Source organism: Meleagris gallopavo, chromosome 1 (assembly GCF_000146605.3).
Source record: "Meleagris gallopavo isolate NT-WF06-2002-E0010 breed Aviagen turkey brand Nicholas breeding stock chromosome 1, Turkey_5.1, whole genome shotgun sequence".
Lineage (NCBI taxonomy): Eukaryota > Metazoa > Chordata > Aves > Galliformes > Phasianidae > Meleagris > Meleagris gallopavo.
The window spans coordinates 133,915,405-133,936,195 of NC_015011.2; the positions used below are offsets into that span (position 1 = coordinate 133,915,405).

General features: G+C 39.3%; 1 protein-coding gene across 9 annotated transcripts in view; it reads right to left on the reverse strand.

Annotated features, from left to right (window-relative positions):
* Positions 1–20,791, reverse strand: part of MCF2L (MCF.2 cell line derived transforming sequence like) — a 131,831-nt gene that overhangs the window by 56,788 nt on the left and 54,252 nt on the right. For 8 of the 9 annotated variants that reach the window (XM_031557701.1, XM_031557697.1, XM_010728506.3 and 5 more), the window contains exon 2: positions 4,260–4,343. In XM_031557701.1, coding sequence (XP_031413561.1) covers positions 4,260–4,343 — 84 coding nt within the window. Of the gene's footprint in view, positions 1–4,259; positions 4,344–16,689; positions 16,810–20,791 lie in introns of those variants that run through there. The other variant, XM_010728518.3, reaches the window with a different exon arrangement.

The window sequence follows — 20,791 nt, forward strand, 5'->3', positions numbered from 1 at the left end:
TACTCAAGTAATTGGAGTACTCAGAGTATCTGAAATTAAGAGCAGACTTCATTGAAGTAGTGGATAAAAGCACATCCTTTGCAAAGGAAAAAATAAAGAGAAGCAAGAGGTAATTGTTAAAAATACCTGCTCCTTGAAATGAGAGGCAAGGTTTGTTTATATTACTTCCAAAGCTGCATTTTGCACAGGCTGATCAGCTGTAAGTATTCCAGCTTAGGAAGGAGAGGTTTTTTCATTTTCTTTTTAAATCTCTACAGACTGAGAGATCAGTGTTCTGAATGTTAAGCTGCGGTTAAGTCTGTACCTGAGTGAGACAAACTGCTACATTTCTACCTCTTCCACTGTCAATACACAATGCACAGACTGAATGTCATATGGGCAACAAAACACATGTTTAAATTTAAAAATAAACGCTAATATATGATGCTGAATTCACACAAGTTCAAACAATTTTATAGACTCAGCACCCGTGGAGCAGTTTAACAGGGGAGGTATTTCCACATCATTTCCAAATGTGAAAAGAGCAAAAGCACTGACAATGAAATAAGGTTACAGAGAGCAAGGAGAAACATGTCATCCACAAATATAATTTAAAGGGCCAAAGCTATCAGGCATTTTGAAAGCTAGTAGCAATGACAACTTCCTCAACTGCAGGAAAAACAGCTATTAATAAATATGCAAGTTGCTTGAAGAACTATAAATAGCAATACATGCATATTGCCTTTAATGCAAATAACTTCTTTATTTTGAAGTTCTGCAATGCTTGAAAAGGCATTCAAAGGAAAGTGAGATTAAAAAGTTGGCTCAGTACTTGCAGTGGCTCAAAGTGTCATTTGCACATTACATAACTTACATGATTTAAGATGCGCATACAGATACCTGTCTCTATGCTTTTGTTCATCTACATTAACTTCAATACATCTACATATAAGAAAATATAAAGTGCAAACAAGAGACTGTAAGCAAGATATGCATTTTCCAGAGAGTTTTGAATGAATGCTCGTATGTCCCTTGAGATGATTTAAGAAAAAGAAAAGCCTTTGCTATGGAGAAGAAAAACAGTTGCACAAACACTAACTAGAAGAAAGTTTAAGATGAATGAAACAGTGAGCTAAGTAGAAAAGGACTGTCTGTTTGGGTATGTGGAAGGGGATATCTAATACAGACAAGCAGCAACAAAAAGAGTAGCAACAATTCTTGAAAATAAAGATTTTGTTCCAAAGAAAGAAAAAGCTCCAAAGAAAGAAGGTAGGTCTGAGGTAAAATATTAACATAATGTTTTTCATCTTTTCACCTTTTGCAAATGACTGATTTAAAACCTCATCCAGAGCTTGCCCCTATTAACTGTAGACTGAACACACAATTGCAGACACACTGCTGAGCCACAGCTGGAGCCTTCAACATTGACAGGAAGAGTAATACCTTGATGCAATTACACTTGGCTGTGTTTGCTGAAAAACTGAAGGATGAAAGTTTTGTTTTAAAACGTCAAAGTGAAATGAAAATGCATAAGTCAAATTGTCCAATAATAATAAAATAGAATATAGCTATAGTCCGTAGTAATGCAGCTGTCCTACTATTTCAGGCAAAAATAACTGAGTTAAAAGAGATATGAGCCTTGCATCTAAACTGAGTAAAATAGGATGACAAATGGCTGCTCTCACTAAGCTCCACTGCACAGTAGATTTAATGAGTGCTGACGATGCTTGTGGCTGTATGAACTCAAGAATGTTAGGGGGTGAAGAAACTACCATTGGACTCCATGAGATTTTATTCATCTACTGTAATCATCAGTTCTCTGCTTACTTCTGAGGAACAAAATGTAAGCACTACTTGCAATTGCCTAGATAGGCTGGTTCTTGAATGACATTATAAGCTATTTTTTTGGGCCCAGTTTAAGAAGGAAACTTGGAAAAGCTTGGAAGCTTAGAAAGTAGAAAAAAATTGCAAGAACTGTAGCTTAAATACCATCATTTCAAATGGAGCGTGAACACCCAACTTCATAAACAAATTCTCATTTCCACGTGATACCATCACCCTGTAGAGGAAATAATCACTACCACAGACCCACACTTAGTCCAGTTTATATGGAAAGAATAAATTATAATAAACAGTCACCTGCAAGTACAGTGAGATTTTAAGAGCTTTTGACAAGCAAAGCAGAAAATCATTTTATTCCTGGGCACCTTTTCATCTCATGCAGGAATAAGCAGAGAAGAAAAGAACAGTCAGAGTCCAACTTTAGCCTAGAGACTATAACCTCCTTTACACTGAAGGAGGCAGAGTAGCTCTGCGAAGCTACTCATGCTCTCCCTTTCCAGACAACACTAAGCCGAGTGGTGCAGTTGATACAATAGAAGGGAGGGATGCCATCCAGAGGGACCTGGACAGGCTCAAAAAGTGGGAAACTAATGAGGTTCAATAAGGCCAGAGGGGAGAGGGAGAGAGTAAGTTCACTGCTGCACACCTGCATGAGCCTTACATACAGAAAGGAAAAAAAAAACAAAACCAAAAACAGCAACAACACAACAAAAAAATAGCCAGCAGCTCATCAGATGCCTATCAGCCTAAAAAACAAGCAGAAGCATCATCTCCCTTTACCCATTAGCAGCTAGCCATGGTCCCAGCACTGGGTTGGACCAAGCTCAGCAACTGATGCCTGCAAGCACAAACACATCACTTACTTGGCAAAGTTAGTTCAAGGACATCAAAGACATTCTGTGCTATGTAAGTACAACTGTGCTGCTTTTAGAGACTTTTTTTAAGACTAGAAGCAGGTTCCTTTGCAGAAAGAAGGCAGCAATACCGGTATGAAAACCCCTTCCAGACCTACATATCTCTAAGCCCAGCACTGAGACTATTGGGAAACTTGTGGCAGTGCTGCTCACTGAAACATTGCTTTCATTAAGTTTGAGATAGCAAATCCAATAGCACCTTAGCCTAGGTGAGATCTACAAGAATTTAACAGCACATCAGCACAATCACACTGTGCTCCCCCATTTCCAACAAGGACTTGGTTAGCTCAAAGACCTCTAGATCAGGATGTACCAAACTCCTTAGTACTTCCTTCCTTATTTCCTGTGCTTTTCAACATATTTATCAACTACCTAGACAGTGGGATAGAATGCACCCTCAGCACATTTGCTGACAACACTAAGTCGAGTAGTGCAGTTGATACAATAGAAGGGAAGGATGCCATCCAGAGGGACCCGGACAGGCTCAAAAAGTGGGACTACATGAACTTAATGAGGTTCAACAAGGCCAAGTGCAGTGTGTCACTTGGATCATGGAAATCTCAAATATGTGTAACAGACTGGGAGAACTCCTTGAGATTAGCTCTTTTGAGAAGGACTTGGGGGTTCCTGGTGGAAGAAAAGCTGGACGTGAGTCAGCAGTGTGATCTTGCAGCCTGGAAGGCCAACTGTATCCTGGGCTGCATTAAAAGAAGAGTGACTAGCAGGGAGACATAGGCAATTGTCCCTCTCTACTCTGCCTTCTGAGGCCCCCAGCACAAGAAAGTCATAGAGCTGCTGGAGAAGGTCCAGAGGAGGGCCGTGAAGATGAACAAAGGGCTAGAGAAGAAAGAATGAGAGATCTGGGCCTGTCCAGCTTAAAAAAGAAGAGGCTCCAGGGAGATCCCACTGTGGCCTTCCAGTATTTGAAGGGAGCTTACAAACAGGAAGATATCAACTTTTTTTCATTGCCTGTTAGTTATAGGACAAGGGGGAATGGCTTTAAACTAAAAGAAGGAGTTTTAGTTTAGATGTTAGGAAGAAATTCTTTACTGAGAGGACAGTGAGGCACTGGCACAGCTGCCCAGAGAAGCTGTGGTGCCCCATCCCTAGAGGTGCTCAAAGCCAGGTTGGATGGAGCCCTGGGCAGCTGAGCTGGCAGGAGGCAGCCCTGCCCAGGGCATAGGATGGGGCTGGGTGGGCTGTGAGGTCCTTTCCAACCCATACTAGTCTGTGATTCCATGATTTTCCCTCATGTAGTCTTTCCTCCAACCCTCAGTTCCACCCCACTCTAGTTCACTTTCTAGGAGCCAGGATAATTTAAGATTTTCACTACGAAAAAAGAAAGAAACAAAACTAAGAAACAAAAAATAACTTCTTTTTGTAGTAACAAGACTTTGTAGACTATTCTGAGTTGTTCATAAAGAACAGATTTCTCTTACATGTGAAAGACAGAAACTGTGAAAGCCCAACAGGCCCATCCATACACACAAGTGGTATCTGTATAAGGGAACATCAAGGTCTTACCTGACAGATAAGCAAATTGTTTCTTTAACTGGTCGTGAATATCTGCTGCATAGAGGGGGATGATATCCTGATGCATGATTTCATCTGTGGAAGAAAAAAAAAAATGTATTGCAAAATTGTTTTGAGTAAAATTTCAGAGCAGAGAGTAAGTAAAACAAAATCAGCATTAGAACTAACACCCAGGAAATAGCCTAATTTTGAAAAACTATGTGAAAATACCGAGAGACTTCCAAATGTTTGCCTTTTCATAAATTTTTCACAAACTTTATTTCATAGAGTATATTGATAAAGAAAATTAAAAGTCGTGTGGATTTGCTGACACTTAAAAGGTATATTGCCCGTCTCTGAACCAAACACTGAGAAGTTAATATTCCTCAAGAACAATCTTAAAACAGCGAGAGTTTACATATCAAATATATTTTTTAAAACCTTCTCAACTCATATGAAAAAGGAACAGGTACACATTGGCACCTAGCTTGTCAGGCCTTGCTGAAGCCATCCCACACTTCCTGGACACTTCCAATTGTTCCAGCACCTACAAACTTCTCAGTGGCTCTTATGGAAGGAACAGCATGCAGCTATGGAAAACATCACTGCCTTCCAAAGGGAAATTTTACTGGTGAATAATCCTTGCTCTGTTCTGCATGAGGCAGGCCTGACAGGACTGGACATACAGCTCCCATGAAATCCACATATGCATACTTAGCTGTGTAAAAGCTTTGTCTTACCTTTTATGTGGCCGTTCTACCCCAGCTTATTGGCAAGTGTAATACTTTTAATTTCCAGCCACAGAATCTGAGCCGAGGCACTTCCTCCAGAAGGAGAAGGTCAAGCAGAAACCTAAGCCTTCTGACCGCAGTAAAGGCCTTCATTTCCAAGGCATGACAGAGTTGCCTCACTGACTAAGCTATGACCTTGTTCCGGCAAGGAAACAAAGTTCTACTCTTGAAATGCCTAAACCCTAACTATTCTGTCTGTTTAGCCTCACTGAAAAGCAGTGGAAGAATAACCTAGCATTTTTATTGCTTGGTTTGGAACATCTCTTTTAATCTACCATTATACAAAAAAGTTTTTTTTTGTTTTTAATGTACATTAAGTGTCATTAAGATACACTCAATTCTAACACTCAACTACATGCACAGAAAATGTAAGTAAAAATATACAGACATAGTATAGGGATAAACGTTACCAACCCTGAAGTACAAGCTGATCAAGCAGAAGTACTGCTTGAGACCTTTCAAATGTCAAAAAAAGCAGGGATTTCCCTGTTATTCCTATGAGCAATTCTCCAGTGTGCACAATTCTAAGAACTATGATTATTTGAGAACAGCCCCCAGAAATGTGCAGTTACTTCTTCCAGATAAGCACCAACTTATACAGGGAAACAGAACTTCTCTGTTCCCTTCCCGCCAGCCCAACAGTGGAGCAGCTGTGATCACTGTCAAGGTCACACCAATCAGAGCTATTTTTCTGCATCCGGTGAACTGCTGCTTGAACCAGAAGACCTCTGCATACCACACTGTCAGATCCCTAAATGGTTAGGTCTAGCTGTCAAGTTAGATTTCTCCAAGACCTTCAGTTTACATCATCATCTTAAAGTCTTAAAGGAAAAAGCAGAAACAGACCTTCTACAAGTTAAATCTCAAATGGCCAACTCCTTTCTGTTTCCAGGGGCAGATTTTGTTTTTAATGTAAGTGATTTTTAATATGAAGAGCTTACCTGCAGCAGTGTTTAATAAGTCAAAGCCAGTCCCTGATTCTGCAAATAAGTCCCTGCAAGTGGAGCCATTTACCTGAACACACCATATGATAGGATCAACGTCAACTTTTTCAGTGGGTGATAGGAAAAAGGAGAAAAAGGCAAGCACCCTGTAATGCACTTTTAGTCAGAGCAGAAGTAATTTTTGCTATTATCACATAAGCACATTATACATGTGTATACACACACACGTATTGAATGCATAGGTAAATATCTGACGCATAACATTCAAGTAGGCAAGATGTTCATAAGTCAGGAAACGTGTCTGATAGACACAATGTCCAATAAGGATCACTACTTCCTGGCATGCCCACATGATCTGTCACATCATTGTCCCAACTCGTGCCACGCAAATACACGAGCACTGTTTTGGTTGTCCCCTGCTCCCTGTGACAGAAGCAACAGCTTTTGCAACTAGCACAGCCTTGAGATCAAACACTTTCACTGAAAGCACAGTACTTTCCTCCCCAAAGTTTGAGTCTCACTTTAAAGTCACGCTTAACAGCCAGAGTGACTGCATACAGACTGACAGCTTCCTGGAGCCCGTCCTGCTGCACTCCATTTGCCACAGCACTGCCCCTCACCTGGTGCTTGCTTATTTGGTTTCGCAGCAAGCTTCAGGAAGCGGACTGTGTGTTAAGATCAGGGCTAACCTGCAATCATTTGGGAAAACTGAAATAACAAATAGCGTAAAGCAAAGTGAGAAAATGAAACTCTAGGAACTGTTGTTCATTCTTGTTTGCATTGCCTTGTTCAATCTTAAGATCAACTGCCAATAAGGATTGAAAAGTGAATTTAATAGTCATTTTTATGTTTTCTGATGAGCTAAATCAGATTATTTAAGAAAGAAAAACTGTTAAAGCATTTTCCAGCAGCCTCAGAAGTGAGGAAGATGGTTGTCAAGTCACTGCTCATAAGAACAATTAATTCCCCCCAGTCTCCTCTGCAGGTTGCTCTCCCAAGAGCTCTTCTCATGAATTTTGACAGAAATCCCTGCCAGCTCTCCCCTCTCCAACATTCTGTCTCCTTTCAGGGAAAAAGGCCCTGAAATTAATTGCCCCCATTACTTCCTTTACATATAGAACTCCCCCAAAATAAAGAGTTATTCAAAAGTTGGAGTTCAATCTGATTTTGCAGGAAGTTTCTCCATCAACACATGGGTATGTGGCGTCCCTACTAGAAGGTAATGGAAGCTTGCACGTACTGAGCAGTATACGAGGGCACATGCTCCTTTGGCTCACAGATCTGGAGAAAATGATATATTTAAATTCTTTAAATTTCTTTAATAGCCTTTAAAGAGAGAATGTGCCACCTGCTCTGCTCTTCAGGGACTATTTTCATTTTAGTGAAGCTAATTAAGAGCATATTAAAATAGTTACTAAAGAAATCTGTTTCCTAAGGAATTTTTAAGGGCACACTTACATGAAACAACATTCATGTAGACCATGACTATTTTTAATTTTAATTTTACATTGATTCTCTCACACACTGTTTTCAAACAGATACCCAAGAGTTTGGTTTACCGTATGTGAAAGAGATACTCACTCTACAGCATGCTAGAATATCCAGTCTTTCCACTCACTCTCTTTTTAAGAGTTCATTTAAAGAGATTTCTTGAGTAGCTTGCTTAACACAAAGCCCTCAAGATTCATAGCACATCTGGTTTTGTAGCTGCTGTAAAATAAAGGTTTTTTTTTTAAAGTTATTGCCACTTTTTAAAAATTATTATTTCTAAAACTGAACACCCAACAGCTGAGAACGCAGAAAATTTTTTTCCTAAGCCAACACGTAGAGGTTCTTTAAAAAAAATAAGATGAAAAAAACCCACAAGAGCTAGTGTTGAAATTGAACCGAAGGGAAGACAGAAGTATCATCTTACTAATGTAGAGATATCAGTTAAATATGTATTTTTTACATAGAAAAGATTGTTTCTCTAAAGAAATATATTTTAAAACTACCTTCTAACTCCATTTGAAATCTTGATTTAATAGTGCTGTCTCTATCTATGAGAGAGGAAGGTGGCTTAGAGAGGTCTGATGCCAGATCAGCAGCAGCAATTGCCTACATCTCAAGTGAAACAGGATTACAGTTTAATAGTTTTATCATGAGAGCATAAAGGTAACTCATTTTTGAGTTGTCTGGCATGAGGAAGACCTGAAGAAAATTGGATCTGAGAAGATGGTCAATGTCACTCAGGTTAAGGTTTTCTCTCATCAGTAATAAGGCTACAACCTCTACAACCAAACTAAAGCTTATCTCGTTCAGATTTAGTCTGACATGAAGCAAAACCTTTTTCATACAACACAATACCAGAGATGAGTTTAAAGCAAACTGTATCAACATTATGCTAGAGATCTCGTAATAGGACGTGTAATGGTTTTAATTTGATTCCCACCAAGCCAGTGGGAATTATACCACCCTTACGAGTAGCTCTGTATAAAATCCTATGGCTATCACTTTACATCAGCTTGAAAGCCACCCTGTTTGTGCTTTTGCACACACATGGACCCAATTATGCCTTTCAGCACAGAATCCAGTAACACATCATAAAGCAACGTAGAAATCATTTTCCTGCCTCATCTTGCTGAGCCAGCAAGATTGTCCTGAAAATGCAACAAGAGCTTCTCTATTAAATGCATGCCTTAAATTGAATAAGTATGATTGGTCTCAATCAGTCTTGTTTTTGATTTCTCTGTAAAGTCTACCCACCCAAAGAGTTGAATGTCTTTTATGACAAAGGTCTTCATTTGAAGAATCTTTTTACTAAAGCAATCCTCCCATCTGCTAACTATAATTGCAAGATAATGACTTTTAGAACAGTCCCTTCATTTCTCTCAGCCCCAAGGCAACCTCTTCATTTCCTCATTCTTCTCTCTTCACCCACCCTCTTTCCCCTCCAACCACCAGCACCAACAGTCATCTCTTGTGTAGCCCCCAGAGCAGGAAGGGCCAGAAAAGCAGAGCGAGGGAAGACAGCCTTCTTCCACATACCAACATGTGAAACTAAGAAAGCCATCAAAACATAATGACAGCTCTCCAAATTTAGAATGGAATAAGGAGGCTGAGGGAAGATCTTATTACTCTCTTCAAATACCTGAAAAGTGCTTTCAGTGAAAACGGGGCTTATCTCTTCTCACTTGGGACGAGGGCGAGGACGAGAGACAGGACAAGGGGAAATGGCCTCAAGTTGCACCCGGGGAGGTTTAGGTTGGCTATCAGGAAACACTTCTTTACAGAAAGGATTGTTAAGCACTAGAATAGCCTCCCCAAGAAGGTGGTTGAGTCACCATCCCTGGATGTGTTTAAAAACCGTTTGGATGTAGTGCTCAGGGACATGATATAGCAGAGGGTTGTTAGAGTTAGGGTAGAATGGTTAGGTTGTGGTTGGACTTGATCTTTAAGGTCTTTTCCACCCTGAACTATTCTATGCTTCTACAGAGATGCCTACAAGCTCCATGGTTAGGTATGTTGAAACCTAACAGCTGCTGACCAAGTTGCCCTGATCTTGCACTATTTGTATCAGTCCAACCCAGCTACAGTTATCTCATGGAAATATACATAATCAAGTATCAACATCTCACAGCCCAAGATATCCCATGGAAGAACTCATTTATCTTTTATTTGACTAAGCTGCAATAAACTAAAAGGCCAGAAAATGCAGGAGACTAATTCCCATGAATCTGCATGCAAATCACAGCCCTCTCTTCTAAGGACAGTAACTTTCTTCCCAATTATCTGGATAAAACCACATTCTCTCAACTTTCTGGTGAAAATTCATGGAGAACTAGCAAGCAGGAAATGCTAATTCATCATCTGTGCCAGCATCTCAACTACTAGGAAAAATAGAAATAAAGCAATCTAATACTTCAAATATCTTTGTAGGGTATTACTGTCCAATAAACATTTTAAATGATACAGGCACAAGATTTTTTTTTTTTTCTAAGAAAAGTCTACAGAACAGTTACATCGTCTGTTTTCCTTCCTAGTCAGAAAGGATAATTTCTTTTCAAGAACCCCGAATCACAAAAAACAATCAAGTTAAGACACCTTTAACTAAAACATGCTTTACGTAATTTCCACTTCTGTGGCATTGTTAACATCAGCTTGTTTTCTGTATGGCTCCTGATTTCCTTTAAGCTAATGGAGCATAATTTAAAAGGCCTTACTATGAGAGTTAATGACATAGAGGACTCTACAGCCTATTACTACAGTACAAGCCACAATAGTATGACTAATTGTTCACTGCTACAACAGTCTACTCTGTAGTCCCATACATTTTCAGTGTTGAGTAATGGTCTAACTGAGCTAAGACTCAGAACTGGTACTGTCAGAGAAAATCTAAAGTCTTATAATAGAGGGAACATCACTTCCATGCTCAATTCTCACTCAAGCACTTTGCCTATGAATTCCAGACTGCTTAGATCTTTAGCAGAGCCCATGATGTTTCTGCAGCACTTTCCATAACCCGTAATGTGGTAATACTTACATAACTCCATTAAAATGAAACTGGAGAATTTCTTTTAATCACATCTAGAGAAGAACACACTTTCTCTAATGAAATGTAGGGGTCAATAACTTTCCCCTATGTGTGCAAAAACAGAAAAACTAAAATCTTTATATTACGTATGACTATCAAAATACTGCTTCATTCAAGTAATTCTTATTTCCTATTATTGCACTTTCAGAAAAAAAAATTGTCCATCTGTTTCTTCTTTCAGATCACAGGGTCAGAGCACAGGGTCATCCCACTATCTACAGAACTGTGGGAATGAAGGTCTGATCTCACGTATGGAGACTCATCACTGATCCTTCTTTTAGAAACTGTTGAAGTGTACAACAAATACTGCACTGCTGAGCTGGCATGAAAAGATAAGAAATATAGTAGTCCACTTTTTCTTTGCTCAGATAGTGAAATAGCTGCTCAAAAGCATACTTTGAAAGAAACCAAAATCTTGGTTAGCACTGTCAAACATGTCTCTAGAACTCCTGGATTTGAGAATTTACTGTGAAGGATGTCCTTGTCTTTTTTTTTTTTTCTTCCTTTTTCCACCGCTCTTTTGCAGAAGGCAACAGAATTCTTAGCTCTAGTTTGCCTATATAACATCATCTCAAAGCACAAACTTCAGAAAAAAATATTATTCTCTCTTCTGTGTGTAACAGAAATACAAGATACTGAGAAGGTAAAAACCAACACCTCCTTAATCTTAATCAGTCACATCTATGGACTTGATGCATGTACTTTGTAGTCATTTTACAAGAGTGACTGAACACTAGGTAAACTGTAACTAGAAGAAAGCTGTAAAGTAATTAAGAAGTCAACATAACAATCAGTAAGATCTAATGTTCCCTATACTTGAGGAAAATCTAAGCTAAGATAAATTACATAAGGAGTGAGGGGGAAGTTTCAGTTCTTGTAAGAAATCTGAAAGAATTACCAGTTACAGTGACTGATTCATTCCAATGTCCTTTTGCTCTACGTGGTACTTAAGCACATCTAGTGCTAGTTTGTTTTGGTGAAAAAGAGATGCCCTTTGCGCTATGTCAAGTCATGATAATTATTTCCTTCCTAAACTGAGATGAGGAACTTTGAATCACACCACACAGCCACCTCATATCATAACTTTTTGTCAGCAGCAAAGAGGACTTGCAGAGAGAAGGGACAGCAAAGATGTCACATGGACCCATGGTGCAGAAGCGAAAACTTATGTAGTGCATGACATGGTATTGCTAACACAACAGTCTCACTCCCTTTTCAAGATGTCCTGAAGAAAGCCTGAACTTATCTTCTGCCTACCAGTAAGCACTTCTCTGTTCTTGCAGAATGGTTTCAGACTGCTAAGAACCATGCACTCAAAATACATTGAATGATATTGCCAAAACTGCAGCATTAGAATATTCTAGACTTCTGAACTGTACTGAGTGTATAGCATAAATATATTTATGAAGTATTAGAGGTGCTTAAAATCATCTCCAAGGTCCAGATTTTGCAAAAAGCAAAGGATATTTCAAGCAGAGAAATATTACATACAGACAGAGCAAAGAACACTTTCCTAGCAAATACTCAAGTGCTAAGGTGATTGACCCAGATGCGTCTTTCTCAGTACTTTATCACAAAGCCTCCATATAATTTAAAGAAGTGTTAGACTTAGCAAAACTCTCATAATAATTCTCTCAGAGCATTAAATCTTATTACATGCAGCTGACTTTCTAAGTACTAAAGTCTTGCAACAGGGAGAAAAACAGTCTAACCAATGTAACAACCATGAAGACCAACTGTAAATAGAGATTGCAAATCACAAGACACGTTCAATGCAGCTTAAGAACTATTGGTCTATTATCAGTTTAAGCACGTACCCTAAAATAGATACCTTTTCAGGCAACCAAGCCAAGGACACTTCTTGAGTGCAATCCTTAACTTCTAACTCTCTCTACAGAAAAGTATGCATCTCAAAGCATACCCAAAGCTTTAACCGAGAAATGAACACACGCAGGACCAGCTGCACAAATACCTGAAAACTCTACTTAACAGAAACTGGTTTTGAACAGAATTTTGGAAGAAAGATAAGATGTTAAAGAAGGCATGCTTTCAGCCTTGATGAGCAAATGGAAACCTCATTTAAAAAACAGTAGGGTGGTAGAAGATAGTTGGAAGAATATATTCTTCACGTGTTCAAAGAACATTACCAGTCAGCACTGCTGTGGTATACCCCTACACAGCATTTTTGCTTGAAGTAAGTTCATCTGCGCAGCATAACACTGCAATAACAACCATAGGAGTTACAACAAAAGCGAGGATGAATTGAATCACTTCTAACAAACAACGTATTTAATGGTATTTGGACACTAGTACACTTCTCTATAAAGCCAAAGTGTATAAACTAATGGTTTGAAAGGGGATGTTGAGAACTTCATGGATGCCAGTGTGCACAAAGGAGGAGCCAAGTATTCATGAAGTGGTTTATTTGATTCCAAGGAAGCTGTTCAGCTAAGAAGTGCTAGCCTCCAGCTGTCTGTGAGCTTCCTGATACCCAAGACTGTCTACAGATGGCTTTACGAAGATATGGCTGATCAGCTGGTGGCCAAAGTGGCTGTTCCATGTCAAACAGCAATGACAGAACTGGTAATGGAGAAGCTCAGGACTCTCTGCGCCTTACTGCCTAATATCCTTATAAAGATGAAAAACAATGCATCTCTTCTCAAGCACTATCAACTTTAACTGGTTCTGGCAATACAGAGGGGGGACATGGTTCAGGGTCTCACAGCCAGCTCTGCCTCTCACATCCAGCATTTTGAAGGCAACATGCTGAAAGTTTGGCAGGAAGCATTCTTCCTCCCCACCTTTGCTTTAGAGATGCATTTTCACCTACTTTAGGTCTCAAATTAAGCATCCATTCATTATCTAATCTGGGAATTTGGCACAATGCTAGAATGACTAATCAAGTTCCGCTAAATAAAGCCCTGGCTCTGAAAGCACTGGGTTATTTCTGATGGAAACTGACTGTGCAAAACAAATCAATGAAGATATAATTTCTTGGATTTATTTCAGTTTCTCTCATCTGCCTCAGAAAGAACACAACCCTAAACAAACATTAGATTATGTTTCTATAAATGAAACAATCTAAATGGATGTCAACTCTATTTTGAGAGGCTGTTTTGCTACACTTTAAGTACACAGATTGATGGCTCTCTCTTAGAACCTCGTCCTTGTAAGGGATACATGGAAATAGCTTAAGCTTCTTGGAACAAAAAAAATGTCCTTGTTTTCTATACACCAAGGACTGGATGCATGTTAAAACAGAAACAAATTGCTGTATGTTTGTTAAGAGGAGTCTCAAGTAAAAACACAAAATCCTTGCTTAGTGCTTGAATACAACACCCACTCATTATTTTAACTGTGAAGGGAACAGATGCATCATTTACTCTGATGTACAATTCTACAAACTCTGTGGAATTAAATTTTATAAAAACCATGGTTGTTAAAAAAAAAAAAATGCTGTGAGCTACTGCTCTTGCATTTTCAAAGGCTTTGATTCTCCTGCTCAGAACAGAAATGCGTAAGGCTGCATTCGGAAGAGAAATGTCCTGGAAATGAAAGGAGTCCTAAACATTCGATACTTAAACAAGTGCCTGAGAAACAGGAGCTACAGAAACATTTGAGGGAAAACAACAATAATCAATACCACACGAGGGTCTTTTTATTCCAAGATAATGCAGTAACGATGAGAGGCAGAGCCCCCCATTCATCACATGCAGTAAAGAGGCAAAGGAGAAAGTAGAGCTTGAACTTCCTTGCTGTTGGGCATTCTCCTCTAAGTGATCATTTAACCATAAATGCAGCAAGGTGCTCCTTTGAGACTGAATGCAAGTAAAAAACAAACAGAAAAACAAAAGAACAACAACAAAAACAACCAGCCATATCGGCAGTGTTAAAACCAGTATTTACTTTTAAAAACCTGGCCAGACATCCTAGTAAATACTAGTTTAATATTCTCAATGACAGTGTGAAGATACTCTACAGAAGTTTGAAACAAATTTTTAAACCTGACTAATGCTTATTAGAGAGGAGAGAATGTCTCTGTTGAAGCTTTGCACAGCAGAAGGATGAGAGAGAACAGTCACAAGCTGCAGCAAGGGAATCTTCAACTGAACACAAGGCAAAAAAACTCACCACAAGGGTCGTCAAGCACTGAAGCAGACTGTCAAGTGAGGCTGGGCACCCTCTACTCTTTGAGATTTACGAAACTCAGATAGACAAGTTTCCGAGAAACTTGCATCAACTTCGATGTTAATTTCGCTTTGAGCAAGAAGTTGGATGAGGTGGCCTCCAGGGGTTCCACCCAACCTCTATTTCTCTGTAATTTTGAAGGAATTCCCAATCTGAAAGTCCCCAAGCCCACCTTATAAATCCAGAAAGTGAAAAAACCTGCAGAAAAGATACCATGGCCTTGCAAGTGAACTCATGCAAACTAAACTGTGTCCCAATTTCAGTACAGTGACTTTAAAAATGAATTTAGAATAGAGTAAAATTTAGTTATGTTGATGTATCTACTGTATCCTAGGCTAAAAAAAAAATCTGTCTACTGCTGCACAATATGTCAATCTTCTGGAAAAGAAAATTAAAATAGCAAAACCAAGGAACATTTTTAAAGAACAAGAGAAGAAAAACATCCCAGAGTCATAATGAAGTAGCACTGCTTTCTGAGAAGACTCAGTCCATAATTTGTTTCCTCAGAGCTATTCACAACCATCTATGGGTTGTAAAGGTCTCATGTCAACAACAGCTTTGCCGGATGCAGAGATCCTTTCCCACTGTAGTATATTATCCACCATCAGCTCCAGTATACGACTGCTTTTTAGTATGTTATCTATCATATGATCTAGCAATAGACATTCCCACCCATGGCAGATGGGTTGTGCCAGATAAGTCTTCTCCCAGAACATTCTGTGACTATATTCTCAATATCGAACTACTAGTGCTGACATTTCACTCCTGTACCACTCACTTCCAGATGTGCAAAACTCTCATGCACAGATCTGCCTCAAGAGGTAGAAGGGAGCCCAATTTCACCGCAAAAAAAAGAGTGAAAAGCCAAGATTTAAGGACATTCCTCTCAATTACATGCACACACAGAAGACCTCTGTTGGAACTCCAGACTTCTTTCCACATTTTCCCTATCTAAAAGATTATCATGAGAATCTCCCAGTGGGACTTTCTTTGGGATCCAGTCCCTCAGGGAGAGGGACATGCCTTACTCTTACTTCTGCAGTGTGCCTACAAGTTGGGAGGTGCTTCCATCCCCATTCACGTATTGAAAACCAGAGTTGCTCACAGCTATCTGCAAAGTCTTTAAGCAGAATAGAGAATTTCTGTAGGACTCAATATCTCACACCCATTTTCTCCTTTCATTTTGTAAATTCTTTTTCTCATCTCCTTATCCTCACTCCCTGAGATATACTGATATAGGAATTCCCCCAAAAGATTTTTTTTCCCCTTGGAAACTATGAAAATTTCCAAGGGTTGGGAACAGAAGGATCTGAGACCTCTTCCCTGCTTTTGTTCTTTCCCTTTTGCTGACTGGAGACAAGGTGCATCATGTGTAGAGCACAGGGTTGGAGAAGAAAATCAGAGCACTGGAGAAAGGAACACCATCTCTGTCCCTTCTGAAGCTCTGAGAATGAAATATTCTAACAGGGTCACCATGAACATGCTCAAGAAGTGGTGGCAGACAAGATGAAAACTGAGTCTTTGTAATTGCTAACAAAACCAGCCCTTCTAACTTATTTCTCAATAATCACATACAGATTAAAGCACTCTATTTTTAATCTGGCAATTTAAACAAATCATCCTAGCACAACAACACGTGCATCACCATGATTTTACACAAAACAGAAATCCCCTCTTTCATACAATAATACGCATTTTCCTAGAACTACCCCTTCCCTCTCAGCACATATAGAAATGCACACAATGATCAGAGTTCAATGTTTTCATCACTCCACACTTTCAATCTGGCTATAGCTTCATCCTTCTGACATCCATCATTCAATTCCCTTAAGCAGTGTGCCTTCAGGTATTCCCCATTGTAATATGAAGCACTGCTGAGAAGCAGAATGCTTGCAGACTCGCTGATAAATTAGCAATATGAAGTAGAAGATCCACTCTTTACATACCTTTTTCATTTAAATTTGACATCTTAAAAGCAGCAACTGCAGGTTAGCCACCAGTCCATTAGTCCCATGTGCTCTCTCTGCTATTCCTCTGCAGTAGTCATGCATACCAAAACCAGAAAACAGAACTGGAAATGTGAATTCAAGCACCAGAATAAGGAAGCAATTTTTGCTTGTCCCTATTTCACAAAACACGCTTTCAGTTTTGCAATGGACTGTAGTTGCACTATTAACAGCAAATAATATCTCCACTGTTTCATTTATATCTTAACAGAAACAAGATTCCTATAGAAAGCTCTGACTGGAGGAATTTAAGAAATAACGTATTTGAGATTAGCCCTCCTATACTAACAACCAGGGGATGACAAATGACATCCTGTGAAAGAAACCGTGCCTCCCCCCACACTTCAAACAGGGATTGAGGCAAATTACATATTTGGTATTTACGTGAAATGCAACAAACTGAAAATTATAGCCCATATTCAGGGACAGCAGGATGGCTACAACAGCACATTCTCCTCTTAAGTCTTAGCAGTGCTTCTGATGGCCATAATCACTGCGTGACCGAATCCTGAACCAAGTGCTTTCTCTGTGAAATGCAGGAACAGATTCGGTGGATCCACGTGATGTACTGAGAAACACATCCACAAAGAAAAGGACACACAGCAAATTTACACAAGCACAGAACACACACAAGCCCATAACAATAAAATGCACTTATATATAAGATGCACAGCAAACAAAAGAGTACAACTTCTGCCTTTGTACTACATCACACCATCACATTTTCCTCAGTAGGATGTTATCTGTCTGAAATCCTGCCTGAATTGCAATCTAGCAACTAAAAAAATTGAAAAGACTCAACACACCTGTGCATTTCTTCAGAAACAGCCACAATTCAGCAATATCTTTGTAGAGCAAAGAGATCAAACTTAAGGTCATGTCGCTCCTAATCGATTAAGTGCAAAATAGTTCAGCGGACAGTGACCTATTTATCTGTGAGCTCGTCTTCAGCATGCAGGGAGAGTGCAGAACTGCATCTTTCAGCCAAAGCCAAGGCACCCGGGACACGGAATACCTTTCTTCAAATTACATGTGCAGCAACTGTGGCTTTCAGCAGCACCAGGTCCTCCACTGTTTAGCCACTTGCTGGTTACTTACCACGTTTTGTCTTCCTGCATCAAGCACTTGCATGCGTTAGATTCCACCCACTGACTTTAAATGGGAACAAGGGTACTGATCAAACACCACCAAGAGGAAAAAAAAAGTCTAAGTGTGGCATGTCAAAGATCTCACTTTACGAGCACTAGTTTTAAACCTGTCCAGCAAATCCATCTTCATTTTTTTTTTTCTAACCACCCTTAATTCCTTCTCCACACAAGGAAATTTTGTAATGAGCTCATGGAAGAAGTCCCTCAGAAACAGACCAAGCATGTCATACTGCTGACGAAGTTCTTACCCCAGTCTTTGACAGAACTGAACTAGGGTGTTTTGCTTGGTGATAAACTCAATAAGCACCTGTTCCCTATGAAGAATTCTACCACAAGCAGCAGGAACTGTCAAAAGGAAACGTATGCATTCAAGCAATGTGACTTTTTAAGTTGAAACAAATCTTATCCATAAGAAAATGGGAAATTAAGGCAATAAATAATAAACAATAATCAAAATATTCTGTATGTTCAGATACTAATGCTCAGCCTTGCTTCTCTTGATCCTTTGAAGTAATCATCTGGTGATGGACTACCTGACAATGAATGCACTTGGGGTTAACTACCAGCAACCCAGACTCACTACTACAAAGAGCCAGACCATGAGTGAGTGACAGCAACAACCACGTGAAAACAAACAGACTGATTTCCCTCACTTGAAGATGTTATAAGAGCCCTTTCCTGGCAAGAGGGGTCAAGGAAAGAGGACAGTGAGGATAAAAAAGCTCGGATTGATGGTTGCATCTGTTCACAAGATCCCATTTACAGATGAGAAAAGCTCAGTTTTAGCTTCAGCATGTCCGGCTCTCAAACAGTACCATAAATGCAAAACCCAACAAATCACAAGCCACCCACAGAACACAGCAGGAGTTATTTGATGAAGTGCCCCACACATCTGTTCTCATCACTCATACTGTTAATAATCACAAGGTGATTTGCCCTATTATGATAAATCTATTGAGAAATAGGTTTAATCAATGCTTCACATTAAAATACAGCCTGAATAATATTATTTAGGCATATTACTTTAAATTCCGCTATTGCATTTTCTGACCCATTGCTTTCTGTTAGACATCAAACTACAGGAGTTTCCTAATGACACTGAATGTTTTAAATCAAAGGTAGGTTTAAAAGAAATAATTTTCCTTAGAAATGTTTTTAACTGTTCTCTAATTTACAAAATGATTACTAGAATATTTTATTTTGATCAGAGAAAAAAATTAATGAATGAATCTTCTCACCACTCCTACAAGTCATTTAAATACTCTTTTGGCTCCACCACATCCGTGAAAGTTGAGACAGAGCAAGTGACCTATCTTGGATCAGGTAACAGCATTTGTTGCAGTGTCAGAAACAGGATCTACGTCTAGTCTCCAAGTCACTGTCACCTAACCAGCTTGGTGGAGGTGTCTAGTTCCCAAACAGACATCACAACTCACAGAATTTTATTTCTAGCTCTTGAATTGTAACATAAGTTTAGGAAAAAAAAGTCTTAGATCCTACGATACAATATATACCATATGCAAGTATGCACACTGACACTCATTTCTTATTTATCAGCACAAAGCTGGTCTCAAAGATTTGCTAGTGAGAGCCAGGCATGTTGCTTGGGATTGACTATACACTACTGCTAATAGCAGCAAGGGTTTGGTCTCACCTGCAACATGACTCTCAGAAAATATAACTCCTACTATCAGAAGCCTGACACAATGACAAAGCAGTCATTACTTTCCAAACATGAAAAGAGTCAGAAAGGAAACTTTCTGGTCTCTGTTCAATGATTAAAAACAAACGAAAGAGGAGCTATATCCTTGTCAGAAGGGTATTACCCACATCCATTCAGTAAGACACAGTAATGAGGTTGTGGCAAGCTGGCTACTCCCTGAAGAAAAAAACCCAACAACATAAATTAGAATAGGAAAAATGACAACCCAGTGAGTTGACTGTGTTTGCTCTCATTGCTCCCACTTAGCTTCCTACTAGCCTTCAAATCTCCTAAATTCAGTTACATCCTGACAACTCCGGAAGTAACAAAGACTGTGGGTGAGAGAACTCAAATACAGCATTCTTTCAATCCTACTATCTTCCAATATTAAGCAATAGTTCACATCCTCACCTTCACAAATTTTAATTAGAGTGTCCTTAGTTTGAAGCATACATGTGAATCATAGAATTATAAAGATTAGAATAGACCTCTAAGATCATATAAATCCAATCACCAACCCATCACAACCATGCCTATATCCCTCAGTGCCACATCTACATGTTTCTTGAAAGCCCCCAGGGACAGTGATTCCACCATCTCCCTGGGCAGTTGTTCCAGTGCCTCACCAGTCTTTCCAAGATGAAATTTTTCCCAATAGCCTGCCTGAACTCCCCTGGCACAACTCAAGGCCATTATCTTCTTGTGAAGAAAGCACAAACAGCACAGCCCATGTATAACAGAGTTTGTTCCCTATTCACTGGAAGGAAAAAGAAGCCTTGCACAACATCTCCAAGGAAAGCAGCCACAGCCATCTGGCTACACAGTTCTTTCAGGTGAAGATGCGTTTTCCTAGTAGGTCTACTCTACACAAAAAGCTTCTTAGTTTCACTGGGTTAGAGATACTACACATTCCCATGAAACAGAGTATAAAACATCCTCTTGGAAAAAAAAAAGAGGGCTCCAGCAAGAAAACAAGTGCATTTTATATTTGGCTATATTTATACCCAAAGCAGAAGAGTATCTGCAGGGAAACATGTTCCATGCTTACAGTACCTTGTCTCCTTGCTGCACATTTCAAGAAAACAACAGCAACAAAGAAGAACAAATGAGCTGAATCCCAAAACCTTCTTCTAGCCTTTGTTGTTGAGTCCGAAATACAACTGGATAGTAAAAATGGAATGTGTGGGCATGC